The sequence below is a fragment of the Cupressus sempervirens genome, chromosome 3, assembly GCF_028749045.1.
Source record: "Cupressus sempervirens isolate cs-2001-9-10 chromosome 3, ASM2874904v1, whole genome shotgun sequence".
NCBI classification, from domain to species: domain Eukaryota; kingdom Viridiplantae; phylum Streptophyta; class Pinopsida; order Cupressales; family Cupressaceae; genus Cupressus; species Cupressus sempervirens.
The window spans coordinates 458,567,492-458,583,577 of record NC_143120.1 but is presented as its reverse complement, the minus strand read 5'-3'; the positions used below and the strand labels follow the sequence as shown (position 1 = coordinate 458,583,577).

General features: G+C 33.3%; 1 protein-coding gene across 1 annotated transcript; it reads right to left on the bottom strand.

The window, feature by feature from the left end:
* Positions 1–13,533: 13,533 nt before the first annotated feature.
* LOC149567072 (B-box zinc finger protein 32-like) lies at positions 13,534–15,445 on the bottom strand. Its single transcript, XM_089820297.1, has one exon. The coding sequence runs from the start codon at positions 14,589–14,591 to the stop codon at positions 13,986–13,988; it is 606 nt and encodes a 201-aa protein (XP_089676423.1). The 5' UTR covers positions 14,592–15,445; the 3' UTR covers positions 13,534–13,985.
* Positions 15,446–16,086: the final 641 nt, after the last annotated feature.

Genomic DNA, 16,086 nt, shown 5'->3' with positions numbered 1-16,086 from the left:
ATGTCAAATCAATGGTAAAGTTTTTTGGGAGAGAAGAAATGGAGAGAGTGATGGAGAAGAGGGTGAGAAGGATAAAGAAGAGAGAGATAACAATAATAGGAGAGAGTGGCAGAGGGTGATAGACCGAATGTATATAACTCCCTATCTATCTGCCCCCCTCTTTATTTATCTTCCTCTCTCTCTAGACCTCCCTACCCAAAACCATATACCCCTATCATCCTCTTCTTTCTCATGTCACCTCTTTATATCTCCCTCACACTTTCTTGATAAGGTTTAGGGTTCAACATTGATTTCACAAGGTTTATATCATATTAAAATTTATCTAATTTGATATTGGATATAAATAATTCTCAATGGTTACACAAAGCCATCAACCCTTCCTATTTGAAAGCCATAGGATGGTTATTGCCTTTATTATGAAACTTTCTTTGAAACTTATATTAGTAACCCTTAAGATTTTTATGTTGTAATTTTGAAGTACTAAGATCCTTTTTGTTTGGCATTTTGAAAGAGATCAAACTTTTCTTGTTTAATAACAAAGAAATCAGTAAGAACTCATCAAGAGAGGTAGGTGCCACAACAAGAAATGTGCCCTATAGAAGAGGTATGTCTAATCCCTTAATCCTAAGTTACCCACCCTTCCTCCCTTTCCTTTTCCTTTATGATTTTTCTTCCTCTCACTCAATCACTATCCAAGATAAAATCCCTAATCCCTCAACCTTAAACTATAAACTTTGTAATAGTCTATTAGCACATAGATAATTTAATCCCTAGGTCCTTAACCCTCACCCCCATCACTCTCTCTAGTTATAAAACATAACAAGGAAGAGAGAGAGAGAGAGAGAGGAGAGAGAGAGAGAGAGAGAGAGAGAGAGAGAGGAGAGAGATGAGAGAGAGAGAGAGAGAGAGAGAGAGAGAGAGAGAGAGGGGGGGGGGGGGGGGAGACAAGGGGGAGGGAGGGGAAGAGGGAGAGGGTAAGGGAGAGTAAGAGAGTATTAAAACATAATATGACAAATATGAGAAATATAATATAATGAATCAAAAATTTAAAAATAAATATAAGAACACAATGGTTCTTATGTTAATATAAGGGTGTGTGTGTGTGTGTGTGTGTGTGTGTGTGTGTGTGTGTGAGGGAGAGAGAGAGAGAGAGAGAGGGCAGGGGGATATAGAAAAAGAGAAAATATACGCTATATATAGAATTTTATTAATTAGGATTTAAACTTAAGAATATACACATCTTTTGGAATTTTGAAATCCATCTGTGTCTTTCCCTTCTTCCTTGAAACCCCATCTCAACTCTGTCTCCCCTTTTAGGTATGTCACCTCTCTTCCCTTGTATCTCATCTCTCCCTAGGTCCTCTCACTATAAAAGTATCCACACTAGTGTATTATGTAGCAAAACATATATTATAATATAAAACATATGGAATATTCATAACAATTAGAGGTATATGGTTAAAGAAGCTAGCCATAGCCATTAACTATTGTGTGTATTGTAGAGTTATGGGGGAGTGAGGGAGAGATGGGGAGGAGGAAGTTGTGTATACTCTCTCTCTCTCTCTCTCTCTCTCTCTCTCTCTCTCTCTCTCTCTCTCTCCTCTCTCTCTCTCTCATCTCTCTCTCTCTCTCTCTCTCTCCTTGTAGGGTTTAGGGTGCAAGAGTAATAGATTTTATAAACAATACTAACCTATAGAAAGCTAGCATCTTAACTATAGAGCTCCCTCTTTTCCTTATCTCTCTCCTCTCCCTCCCTTAAACTCTAAACTCTGTCTATTCTTAGAACCCTAAACTATACATACATAATTTATTAACTATATACTTCACCATAAGCCCCAAACCCTTTGACCCTTTTGACCAACCACATGACATCATGTGTTCTAGGAGTCCTAATCACTCATGCATTTTCTTCTCAAGATCTATCTTATTTATTCATTAGTGGAATGATTCATCAAGGAATTAGATCTTCATCAACATGCAACTTCCATGACTATTCAAGTATTCAACCCTTCAAGATTTCAAGAGTATAATTATATCCATGGTCTATGATTTTGCAATGGTAGATATATTGTATTTGTGGATACATCCTATAGAAAGAGATCCTTTGAGTATAAATGTAGATTAGATCATTTGTTATATTAGATTAACCCTTATCAAAATTTGAATCCTAATAATAAACCCTAATCATAATCCCATCCTTAACCCTAATGTTAACCTTAGAATTCGTCATCAATGTAAATAGAGATACAAAAAATAAGATATAGTGATGCATTCATGATATACACAATAATACAACTTTCACTGAACATGTTGCATAGGTAACAATAATAAATAAATAAATTAGGAAGACAATACAAGTAAATATATACATCTGCTAAAGGATGTCCTCAAATTGATACATCTCTCTCTCTCTCTCTCTCTCTCTCTCTCTCTCTCTCTCTCTCTCTCTCTCTCTCTCTCTCTCTCTCTCTCTCTAAACCCTAAACCTTAATCCATAATGCTTAAAACCATAAATCTTTTACCCCTCTCTCACTCTTTCCCTCTCTTCCCTATATGATTTCCACTCTTTGTCTTCCTCCTTCTCTCATTATCTCCCCATTTCCCTACTATTTTATTCTCTCTCTCCCCACACACACATAGAGAGGGATGTGTTTTGAGAAATAGTATGTTTTCAAACATAACAGTTGGTAAGATGTACTCCTTGCTCATCTAGTTTCACCTCATATTGAAGGTTGGATGTCAAATAATTTTTCTTTATGTAAGTATCCACAACTTAATGATATTTCACTATAAATATAAAGTACTAGGTTGAACTACACATTGTATTGTACAACATCATACACGAAATAGTATTATGGTTGGTGAGATTTACTTTTTATTCTTATTTGTGTTATCTCAAATTTTAAAAATGGAGGATTGACTATTGGGGGACATTTAATTCCACCTTCAATTGGTGATATATTATAGACTCCTTATCTTTGTCTCTTATTGCATTTCCTATATGAGTAGTCTCTTACAAAGATAGATATATTAGAAAGGAAAGGGACAAAGGTATATATAGAGAGAAAAAATAGGATGGTGTGTGTGTGTGTGTGAGGAAGAGAGAGAGAGAGAGAGAGAGAGAGAGAGAGAGAGAGAGAGAGAGAGAGAGAGAGAGAGAGAGATGATAAAAATATGGAAAGAGTGGGATAGGGGGAAGAGATGGATAGTAGACCCGTGTAGATTTACCTATCTATCTAACTCCTCTCTATTTCTCTCCTTCCATCTAGATGTCCCTCTCAAAAAGCCTTACACCTATCCTCATCTTCTCTATCCCATTGCCTCTCTATACCTACCTTTCCCTCTCTATACTTACAATCAAACCCTATTGGTTGCTCACACCCACTTTTTAACTAAACAGAAAGGTTGTGATATCCATCTTTCAATCAAATAATATCTTTACCCACAAAGGTCCACCTCTCTCTCTCTCTAAACCCTAAAAGTACCAAAGTCTTAAACCTGAAATCCTATAACCCTAATCTCTAAAATCTAAGTCATTTCTCCCCATTCCCCACCTCTCTCCATGCCTCACTCTATCTCTCATATCCATTCCTCTCTCTCTTTATCTTCCCCTTTTCCTCTCTTTCTCTACACCCCAAGCCCTAAAATTTAAATCATTTCTCCCTTTCACCCTATATTATTCTCTCTCTTTCTCTCTCCCTATGCAAGTCGTATTTTTCCTTGATGATAGGGTTTAGGGTTCAATATTAATGGTACAATATTTCTAGGGAATATAAATAATTCACTAATTCAAGATAGCATATAAATAATTCACCACTTCAAGAAAGCTCTGTAAATAATTCTCAATGGTAACGCAAAGCCATCAAGCCTTTGTATTTGAAAGCCATAGGATAGTTATTTCCTTTATTAAGAAAATTGACTTCAAAAATTATGTTACTAAACCTTAAAACTTTTATGTTTTAATATTGAAGTACTAAGATCCTTGTTGAATTGCCTAGAAAACAGATCAAACTTATATTATTAATGAAAAAGAAACCAGTATGAACTCATCATGACAAATAGGTGTCACAATAAGCACTGTGCCCTATAAAAGATCACAAACTATGGGTGTTCATGGTAATAGAGAGGGTTAATATATAGAGGAAGAGATAAAGAGAGCCAAGTATAGGGAATGATAGAGGAAGAGATGAGTTCCTATTAGTTTCTTTGTTATTAAACAAGAAAATTTTGATCTATTTCTAAAGTCTTGATTTATTTTAAAAACCTCTTTCTCTTATGTTAAATGACAATATTCAACAATTTTGTCTACTTCAATAGAAAGGATTGCTAGGGAACCTTTCCTAGAGTTGGTTATGACCATTGTAACTTCATTGAATAACTTCAACCTTTCCAATTGTAAGTTTCCAACACCAACAAATGGTTGCAGTTGGTCATGGATTGGAAATTCTCAACTTGAAGGAAGTTATGGCTTAGATATGTGAGAGTAGTCCCACCCCTTTCAAGAAGATAAAATTGTAAAGAGATAGACAAAAGGAAAGGGAAAATGTTAAATAGTGAGAAATAAGATTCCTCCTACCTTATTCCTCTCCCCATATCTATTTGCCCCACCCTCCTTACCTCTCTTTCTCTATTCTATTTGGAAAGATTGATGGTACAATTGGTAGGGATAGAAAATAAAGTCGTAAGGAAATGGAGGAGAGTGTGATAAGGAGATGGGGTAGAGAGAAAGAGAGAGTGATATGGCTCTTCTATTCATAACAATAATCTTAGTTGTCTCTCCCACTCACACACACACACACACACACACTTGTCTAGGTCTCTATTAGTTTTAGAGTTACTTGAATTATGATATTTTTACAAATTATATAACATGTCATGTAGGTGATCATGCATCAAGATAGTATCTTAACTACAAAGATCCAAACTTTAATTATAGGTTTCTACATAGTATAATAATTTTATCAACTATACATCATGTTTTAGTTCATGATTGGAAAGAAGTAGTTTTCTTCTCATTTGATGATATCTAAAATCAAATGTTCAATTTCACAACCATCCTCCTTAGGTATAAGATGTAGGTACAAATCATTAGTATGCCCAACTATTATTTGCAAGAAAATAAGATCATTTTTTTAGAAGAGTTTCTTTGTTGTAGTTTTGAAAAAAACTAATAATAAGAAAGTATTGATGGTAATTAAAAGCCACCTATCCTTTTGTGTTTGACTTTCATAGGATGGTTATTTCCATTTCTATGAAACTTTTTTCAAAACTTATATTAGTAACCCTAGACATTTGTATGTTCTAGGTGTTAAGTACTATGAACAAGACTAGGTCTATATCATACTCCAAATATCACAAACGCTAACTTCAATAGACCACAAATTGATAAATCGATCAAAAATTTGAAATAAATTGGGAAGTTAGAAAAATTGGAAACAAAATATTTTTGGTTGAGGCTTGAGATTACTCCAAACCCAAGATGATAAATAAAATAATATACTATGCAAGGTTAAAACTATTGATTCACCTAGAAGAGTTATAGTACTATATTTTGGATGGCATATATACATCTCTAACCATGTCTCATTATCCACCTATCGCTATCCCCTCCATATATCTTACTCCTCTTTTTCTCCATATCGGGGTCTTATATCTCTCTCCCACTCTAGGCTTCTTGCCTCAATAGCTTCTCCCTCTCTAATTCAATACCTCTATATTGACCTTCCTCACTTCATGTTTACATATCTTCCATATCTTCTTAATTCTCTATCTCTCTTTGTCTTTTTGTCTCTCATCTTCTTTCTCGCTTACATCTCTAAGTTTCTTCCTCCCCTATTCCTCTCTCTCTCTCTCTCTAGCTCCCACACCCTATGCCACCGCACCCCACCCCCATCTGTGTGTGTGTGTGCGCGCACGCGTGTGTGTGTGTATGTGTGTACATATATACAAAACTTAAATAGATAGAGGATAAATTGGTAGGGAGATGAGGAAGAGGGAGTGGTAAGGAGATGAAGTAAAGAGGGAGAGAGGGGGAGAGGGGAAAGGAAGATTGGAGCAATGAGAAATTGTGTAGTAGGGTGATGGAAGAGAGAGAGGGAGGGGGGGTAAAGAGAGAATAGATTTAAGGTCTAGGGTTTAGAAAGAGAGGTAGATGTAAATATATGTGGGAGATGGAGAGAGGGAGAGAGGAGAAGAGAGGTTGGGATGAAAGATATAAGAAAAATAGGGAGAGAGTGAGCAAAAGGAAAGAGAGAGGCCTCTCCTCCTCTCTATCCCTCCCCTCTATCCTCCTCTCTCTCCCCTCCCCCACCTCTTTCCTCCCTCCCTATGTTTCCTTTCATCCCATCCCCTATCCCTCCCCCTATCCCTATTTCTCTCCTCTCACTCTTTTCCTCTTTCCCCCATCTCCCTATTGCTTTCCATTCTCCTACTCCCACTATACTTTCCCCCTCTCCATTTCTCCTCTCTTCCTCCCTCTCCCTTGTACCTCTATTGCAAAATTCTTTAACCATAAATCCCAAGCCCAAAACCCTAAATGATATAACCATAAGTCCTAATGTTTCTCTCTCCAAACCCTAAACATTATGCCCTAAAACCTATAACCATAAACCCTAATCCCTAAGCACTAAACTCTATGCCCTAAAACTTAAACCCTATAAGCATTGGCTCTAAACCCTAAACTCTAAATCTTTTCTCCCTTTCTCACTTCATCCTAAAACCTAAATTATATTTTACCTAAAAAATATTTAATGAATCTTGTTATTATTTATGTATATTGTTTATTTTATTTTATTTTTATTTGAAGAATTATATAATTTATAAAAAAAATTAATCTAAATATCAATATTAGATTTTGATTGTATTTAAATATCATTATTATAATAGTTATAGTAATCATATTGATATAACAGTTATACAATAATATATTTTAAATTATTGATATTTATTTATCATTATTGTAATAATTATATGATTATATATGTACATATATACATATATGTGTATATATACATATATGTGTGTGTGTATTTGCATAATATTTTTTAGCTAAAAAACTTTTTTTCATTATCTATAATTAATTTATCATCTAAAAGTTATTTCATTTCAGTTTAAAATTATTTAAATATTTAATTTAATTGACGTGATTCATTTTTATTTTTTAATTTGAAGTTAATATTAACAATTATTTTATACATTTCCAAGTCAAATCCTATTTTTATTTTATTGTTATAAATTTAATTAGAAACTTTTCTGTAACGCCCCGCCAAGAGATCCAAAAGAATTAACCTAAAGTTTTACTAAGTTTGCTAAACATTTGTTTTTTTTAAAGTAAGAATGTATAACATACACATCAAACACATAGTAGCGGAAGCAATAACATGTAATCATCAACAAACATTCATAACAGGTTACATTCCTTAAGGATCCCAAGATGTTGAGTCACTCTTAAATTTAATTAATTCTAAGTCTAACAACTATAACAACTACCACATCCACATGAAAGAATAATACTAAAGTCCAATGTCCACAATATACATTTGTTCCGAATGCCTCTTGGCAAATTAATTCGAAATGCTCAATCATCCACTGTACATGTCACAGGGTATGAAAGGCTTAAAAGAATATACATATGTAAAAATAGAAATGCATCAACCTCCACGAATCCATGATACAAAGTACAGTAAAAATATATGAAACCATTCACCATACATGATACATCCATACATCCATAATGATAAAACATTTATCATAAAATCTAACCATCCATCATAATAATCCAAGAACATAGTGAAGGTAAATGCCAACCAAGAAAGCTCCAGCCACGGCGACTACGGATGGATCTCAATGGTAAGAGTAAAAGCACTACCACCCGACCACATGGAACCTAAATGGTCCACTTCCACCACGCTGAGGAGATAGTCTCAAGTCCCAAACAGAATACCAAAACACAAAACACAAGTACTCTCTAAGTCTGGGAAATCCTAAAAGTACACTTACTCAAAGGTTCCAACATAGATAGACATCTAGACCCAGAGGCACACAAAGACACATAGGAAACCTGCTATGCAAGCGAGAAAGTGTCATCGCAAAAGTCACGTCGGAAGTTACCTGAGCAATCCCTTAAGAATCTCGGGTCCCCTGTGATCCTGCGGCCACTAATATCCTCTCGTACTGACGAGGCATACTATGGGATGCAAGGTCGTAACCAAGCGTTCTCTCTACCCCATCCTAGCCTGTACTAGCACTCAAGGCATGGGAGAGAACATACAATTATCTTATTAGGTTTATTTAAGTCAGTATTTAGGTGAGATGTTTTCACTTATTAAAACAAACAACTTACAATGAGTCATGCCCAGAGCCACTTCGGGTCTCCCGTTCCTCATTGCAAGCCACTTCCTGACACTACACATAGATAACCTACCCTAGGTTCATGAAATCACAAAATCAAGAATCATAATAAAATCACCTCAGTCCTATACAAATGACTAAAAACATCATAAATATAATCCATAATCATCACATCAGTTCTCCATGAGCAACTGAATAGCCTCAAATAATAATCATAATGATCACAACAAATCTCTATCAGCATTTGAAGGCATCAATGATAAATCACAATATCCCATGGTTCTCCAACGAGCAACCAGAAAGAATCTCAATAATAGAACACAAAACTGATCGAAGACTCCAAAATGGTTAAGTCAGGTAACTCAAATACATACACCTCAGTCTCACACATGGAAACTAGAAAGCAATAACAACCAGTAAAAACATCCATATCATAGAGCACTTCATCACATTACCATGGTCGGGTTAAGAAAGATTGAGACCAAATCATCATAACATCACATTCCCAACCCCGAGCCTCTGGTAACAACCTAAACTGGTCAGTACTAGAACAAACCCCAAAACCTCAAAACATAGACAACAAAATAATCTCATAGAAAAACAGAGTCATCACACAGTTGGATCTGAACGATAATATACTGTTGAGTTAAGGTAAGGTTTATGTTCCAGTTTAACGTCTATTTCAAGTAACTAAGTTTTCGCAACTACCCCTTACGATTAACCCATTTCTATAATAACTTCCATTAAATCAATAATCTAAATCTACAATTTAATCAAATAATATCTATTAATAATTAACTTTAATTCAACTAATTCTAATTAAGTTAACTATTAAATATTAAACTATATCAATAATATTTAATTAATTATTAATATATATTAATAAAATTTATTAACAATATTAATAATTAATAATTTTAATTCATTATAAACTAACTTTAATAGCATTACAAATCAATTACTAAAAATAAAATATAATTTATTAATAATACTATATTTAATAAATTGTATTAATTATGGTCTATTTTTTAATAAATTAGAAATTAAAAATCATATTTAAAAAACTAACCCCGAAATATCTTTTTTTTTTTTTTAAACGTTTTAGGCCTGCCGGCCTGTGCTACCCTGCGGTCGCAGGTGTTACTGCTGCCGCAAACAGCAGTACCACCTGCCACGGCAGTGTGGTTGTGGGGCGTGGGAAGTGGTGGCCCCGCCCCACTCCATAATATATATTATTTATTATTATTATTTTTTAATTATTTTAAATTAGCTTTGTCATATGTTAATTTTGTTAAAACAATTTCTGCTAAAAGAAATATATATATATATAATTTATTTATTTCATAAAATTTGCTAAGTTATAAAATTTATAATTATATAAAATTACTTAAATAACTCTTCTTCTTCTTTTTAATATATATATATATATGTATATAAATTTTGATTTCCACAGTATTCTGGTAAAGGAAAATTATATCAACCATATAAATTTTTAAATCTAGAATTTCCATTTTTAAATTCAAACCCTTCCCAAATTAAATCTTAATTTCTTTAATCTAGAAAACAAGGGTTTCTAATAACTCTTCTATTCTCCACGTATACAGAAATTATTGATAAGCAATTAATAATTCACAATATTGACAAGTTTAAACTTTCATCGCAGAGAATTCGGATTTACAATCCCCAGACACGAAGAAGACAGGAAAGGATGATTATGTAAATAATCAATGATCAAAACATAAGACCCTCCCTAATCCTGATGCTAATACGAAATCCTTGAAAACCTATGAGAGAATTTGCTCTCCTTCAATAACTTTCTTAGAATTCTCCTTCTGAAATTCACTGCCAAAAGATGTCTCCCCAAAATTCTTGTCTCCAAAATTCCTAGTCCAAATTCATGTCCCCCAAAAATGAATCCCCCAAAATTGTGATAAGGAGTTTTCTCCTCAAATTAGGGAACTAATTGAGCGTTCACCCAAGAGGACTCTTTGCTCAACTGAGTTAACTCCAAAATTAACTTTTATTATCTTTTCTTTTATTTTGCATTCATCTTTCCATGCACATTAAGTTGAATTATTAAATAACTTTATTTAATATTCCACTTGACTTCTATTTTAAATTAATTAATTACTTTAATCTCATGTGCACTTTATGAAATTAAAAATAACATTATTATTTTCCATTATTTTATCTTTTAATTAATTTCTTTTATTTTCAACTCAAGCTCACATCATGCGATCTAGAAACTTTAATAATTTAATATCTTTTCCACTTTTAATTTATTTTAGAAACTTTAATTGATAAAACATTTATTAATTTAAATAACAATAATATTTAGCATTTATTTAAAAATGAACTCTAAATATATTATTATTAAATTAAATAAATATTATCATGTCCTAAATTATCCTTAAACTTTTATCTCCAAATTAAATTCTTCTTATTTAATTAATTTCTCAATTAATTAAATATTAAAGATTATCATATTAATTCTCAATTAAATTAAATCATTAATTAATCTTTTTAATTAAACTTAATTAATAGAAAATACGTCAAGGACTCATAAGGCAACATACGAAAATCCATCATAGAAAAATACATACTAAATCAAACAAAAGGGTTATAATCATGAAATAACATCATTTGATGCATTCGAAGGGTACTTAACTCAGATACTTGTCCTAATTATCAATTAGGACAATTGGCTAAAAGGTTTAAGATTTGGACTTAAGAGTTTATCTCCCCTCTCTTACCATTGAGATAATGAGATAGGGTACGCTCATCCTGGCAATTCAGGGAAGTCGATACCCAGTACCTGCAACCTGCATAAAATCCACGCATGTACAAACATGATATTCTAAGCTAAACAGACAATGGCAGGAAGTGGTGCATCGTGTAGATCCCGACTAGCAGGTGACTATGACTCTCTTCCTTAACCACATCAGAAACACCATACATAAAGAAAACAAACACCCGCACCATACACATGCAGTATGGGGTAAGTATCCATAAGAAAACACATGTGATAATAAACCATCTAACTAATCATCATCGATAACTGAAAATATTGAATAATTATCATACATGCATAAAATATAGAGTATCAAGTAATCTCATCATATAATAAACTGAGTGTAAAACAACCTCTGATAATCTCTAAAATAATAATACTAATCATCAAACATAAAATTGGCCTAAAAGAGTTTGGCAAGGATGACTGAAATGCGACTTAGGGGCAGGCACTACATTTTATTTATTATTCTCTCATCCAAATTATAAAGTATGATGTGATACATTGATAAAAAAGATAACAATCAGAACAACAACAATAAGAATTATAAACTTTTTATTTTATTTTTGAATGATATAATTGAAATTATTTTAATCACTTTTAACTATAATATAATATAATTATATTTATTTTATATAATATTATTATCTATGTATTTTTATATTTTATAAATACAATATATAAAAATAGAAAATAAATTATACATATTCATAATTGAAGAACACCAATAAAAATATACATACAAAATTTATTTCAAAAATTAAAATTAAAATGTGTAGAACTTTGTAAATTGAATGGTGTCAATAAATCAAATTAAGTGGGTCCTATTTTGTATGGGGTCATGCATATCATCCAATGGTTTTTTTGTACGGGCATGTTATTTTTTTGGGGCATGTGCCCATAGCTTGAGTCTCTACCTTTGTGTTAAAAGAGGAGATTTTGCTCAATGTTTAATACCTAATAATGTACAAATGTCATAATAGACAAAATTAAGTACAATTGCAAGAAAATATTAAAATGTCTTATTGAATAATTATTTGTAATATTGTGTCTCCCAATCATTCTATATTATGTCAAATAGTCCACATGTCAGATTTGTGATTTTATATTTTGCATACATGCCTACCAAAGCATTTCCAAATATTAGAGAAAAGAATTTGAAACATTCCCTAAAAGCATCATAGAAGCTGAAATATAAGACAATGAGAATTGAAATTTCACGACGGATATAGAACTTATACCAATGTTACCAATTAGAACCTACTTGCTCTATTACTATTCTTAGTAATGGTGGAGATTAAATGTTATACCTTAAAGGATTCTCCCAAATTGATCACAAATGCAAAACCTGATACAAACTTATAAGGTTAAAAACGCTTAGATCAAAATCAAGGAAAATGTTATCTTGTTTTGTATGAAATAGACAAATTTGAACTTTAGTTGTGAAATCAACTACTTAGAATTAATATTGGTCTCTGAGGTTGTGTAGAATCTTTGGTCTTTGAAGTTGTGTAGAATCTATAGATTTGTTTAAATTGTATTTTAAAGCTAGGATCTAGTTGTATTGTTTATATCTTTAGGAAGGTACTACCCCTCACCAATCCTCTCTCTTTCTGCAAGTGGATTTTATATAAATTTTTTTGTGACAAATGAGGTTATTTTATATTAAATAGTTTTAGTGACTATTTATCTTTCTAATGATTTGGTAGACAAAGATTAATTCTTTTTAATGTTATAATGAATATTATATTGTGATACTGTTATTATGATTTAATTGTGTAGTTTTTAACTAAAAGAGGAGTAAAAGTTTTATTGAATACCAAAGAGAATAATTGACCCATATATCATGAGTAGTGATTCACACATGAATCCATCTCTCATATGAGTCCCAATGCTTCACCTCTGTGGGCATCACCTAGATCCAATGAGTATACGAGTCCCAATGCTTACACTTTTGTGTGAGCATCACCTCGATCCAATGAGTATACAAGTCTCGATGCTTCCCTTGTGTAAACATCACCTAGAGCCAATGGTAGCTAAGTGTTCCATTCATTTTCATTAGAGATGGATTCATGTGTGAATCACTACTCATAATATATGTAGAAAATATCTCCTACTTACGAATATTATATTATTGAATGATTACCAAATTTTCTTTATAGTATTAAGCATGAAATATGTGGTAGAAAAATTGTACACTTCCTAAAAAGATACGCCAATAACCCTGTAATTATAGAGAGCCAATAATAAAGAATAAATAAACGTACTAATATTGCCCATCCATTCTATGTACATTTCCATTCATAAAATAATTAAAAGGAATAAATTTTAAATTTTTATACAAAAAGAGTTATAATTTGGAGGAATTTATGATTTTTAAATCTAGACAATGATTCAATGAAATATATTTTTTAATTATATATTCCGAATTTGTATGATGATTCTTGAAGAAAAGTCACTAGATCAAATTACAATGAAGACTTCATTGATCCTATGACTAACTAGATACCTCCTGCAAATAATACATATATCTCATACCGAAAACAAATTAAATCCTGATAACTTGCTATGGAAATTATCTCCTACTTATAAATTATATGTGACGAAATATTAAAATAATCCTGATAACTTGCTATGGAAATTATCTCTTGTATGTGACGAAATATTAAAATATCCGTTTCCATTTCTATTTCCAAGTAATGATCAATTTCTCTTGGAAAATCTTGTACTTTGGCAGCCACTAGTTTCTGTAGATCGAAGCAAGCTGAACATTCTAATACAAATTTCTGTTTTGACAAATCTTCCGTAAAAGCTGAAAAAGCAGCGCGGACGATCACAAAAATGTCTAAGACGACGAACATTCTTCTGAATCCTCTTCTCCTTGCTCCGCCATTTTCAAATCTAGAGAAGAACACAGCTTCTTCTGCCCCAAAAACATCAATTTCACTGCAATTCCTGTGCAATTCTCAAATCTCTTCAAGCACGGCAATCTGCCCTCATTTTCGCAGATTTTAGCAGCGGACCAGAGCGCAGCGGCCAGAAAAACTCTTAATTTCTGCCTAAACAACTTCCCCTGTTTGATCCGCGCCTTTTCAATCAATTTCATGGCTAAAGAAACCGTACAAGGGTTTCTCAGATTCATTTTTTTGTACCAGCGTTTCAGGACTGAAATCACTTTCATGTCAGCATTTTGCCTTGAATCGCCCCATACCGAGCAAGCTCTGCAAAGGCTGAATTCCGCTTGCGGAGAAGCTCCACAAATGGCCGTCCTGGTCTGTCGACGGCATCTGCAGCAGAGAACAATCCTCGAATGTCTGGCAACCAGGAAATTTGCAGAATGCACCTTTGAATCGCATTCCCAGCACAGATTTGCACAGTCCGCCTCGCAGCGCACAGCGCTTTCTCTACTGCAAAGCTCGCACTGCGTCCTGTTCTTCCTCCCAACCGCCATTGAAATAGGGCTTTCCCCCCTGCTCACGGATTTTTGCAGTAAAAGGGACCTGTGCAAAGAATTTAAAGGGGTAAAGAAGAAGAAATCGGGCCTCGATGCTCACGGATTTCTGCTGTAAAGGTGGGCTGTGGAATGAATTGAAAGCTTAAACCTCGTTGGTTATGGATTCTTGCTGGAAAGGGGATCTGAGGAATGAATTTTCGGGTTGAAATAGGGTTTCCGCACTCACGGAATTTTACAATAAAAGGGATCTGTAGAATGAATCGTAGGGTTAAAAAGAAGAATTTAAGCCTCTTTGCTCACGGATTTTTAATGTAAAGGGTATCTACGGAACAAAATTTAGGGTTGAAGAAATCAAACCTCTGCTCACGGATTTGAGGTGTAAAGGGGATCTGCGAAATGAATTTGAGGTCTAAGAAAGAAGAAATCGGGTCTTTGCAGGAAAAGAGGGGCAGCGTATGAATTTGAAGGCGTAAAGATGAGGAAACTGTGCGTCCTTGTCGAGTGCAGATTTGTGAAAGCTAATAGTGTGGCCAGGAATTGAGCAGGTGTTGGTGGAGTGGGGAAGAAAACTGATGTACTTGATACCAAAAATAGCGTGTATTGACAAATCTGGTACGTCATTGAAGCAAGAAATTCCACAATTTTATGTGGCTTTCCTTAAATCTGCGAAATTGCCATGCTTGGTGACAGCAGGATCGAAGACGGGTGAAGCCACAATGCGAGGACACGTTGGTGCTTCTGTCTTTGAACTCCAAATGTGCGGCTCTGTTTTGATTGTGGTGGGAAGCATCGTTGGATATACGGCCTGCTTTTTCAGGTTCTTTGGGCCTCTTCCAACCACAAGTTTTTTTTGGATATTTCTTCGGCGAACTTGAAAGGTTCTTAAAGAGCTCACTCCGAACAACTCTTCCAATCACAAGTTTTTTTTGGATATTTCTTCGGCGAACTTGAAAGGTTCTTAAAAAGCTCACTATGAACAAGTCTTGCTGAGTGTGTGGCTCCCCGATTGTGCTAGGGCGATTTGGTGGCATGAGGCTCTATTGAATAGCTTACAAATATTTCATGGAGGATCTCCATAAAATAATAATAATATTAGAAGAGTAGCATAGCTAGGGACCACATATATTCAATAATCCAATTTTTTAATAAAACATTATATTTTACTAATACTAATATTAAGGGAAGAATATCATGTAGGAACCATATATTTTAAAATATTCTTATTTTTTAAAAATTGTTTTATAGTAGTACACTTTTAGATGCATTTAACTTTTACTAGCTTTAAAGAAATCAAAAAATATAAGTAAAGTCTATTAATAAGTAATATCATGTACTTGATATTTTTTAATGGTGTGGATATTTTAGACATTTGTACATAAATGCTCATGTTTTAGAATGGCTAATAGGACATTTGTGCATAAATATAGACATTTTTTAGGTGGTTGCAGTGTCTCAACACTTATATATATATATATATATATAATAGGTGTAT

Coding starts and splice junctions, on each gene's coding strand:
- LOC149567072 (XM_089820297.1), bottom strand. CDS start 14,591: ATGGCGGTTGGGAGGAAGAACAGGACGCAGTGCGAGCTTTGCAGTAGA.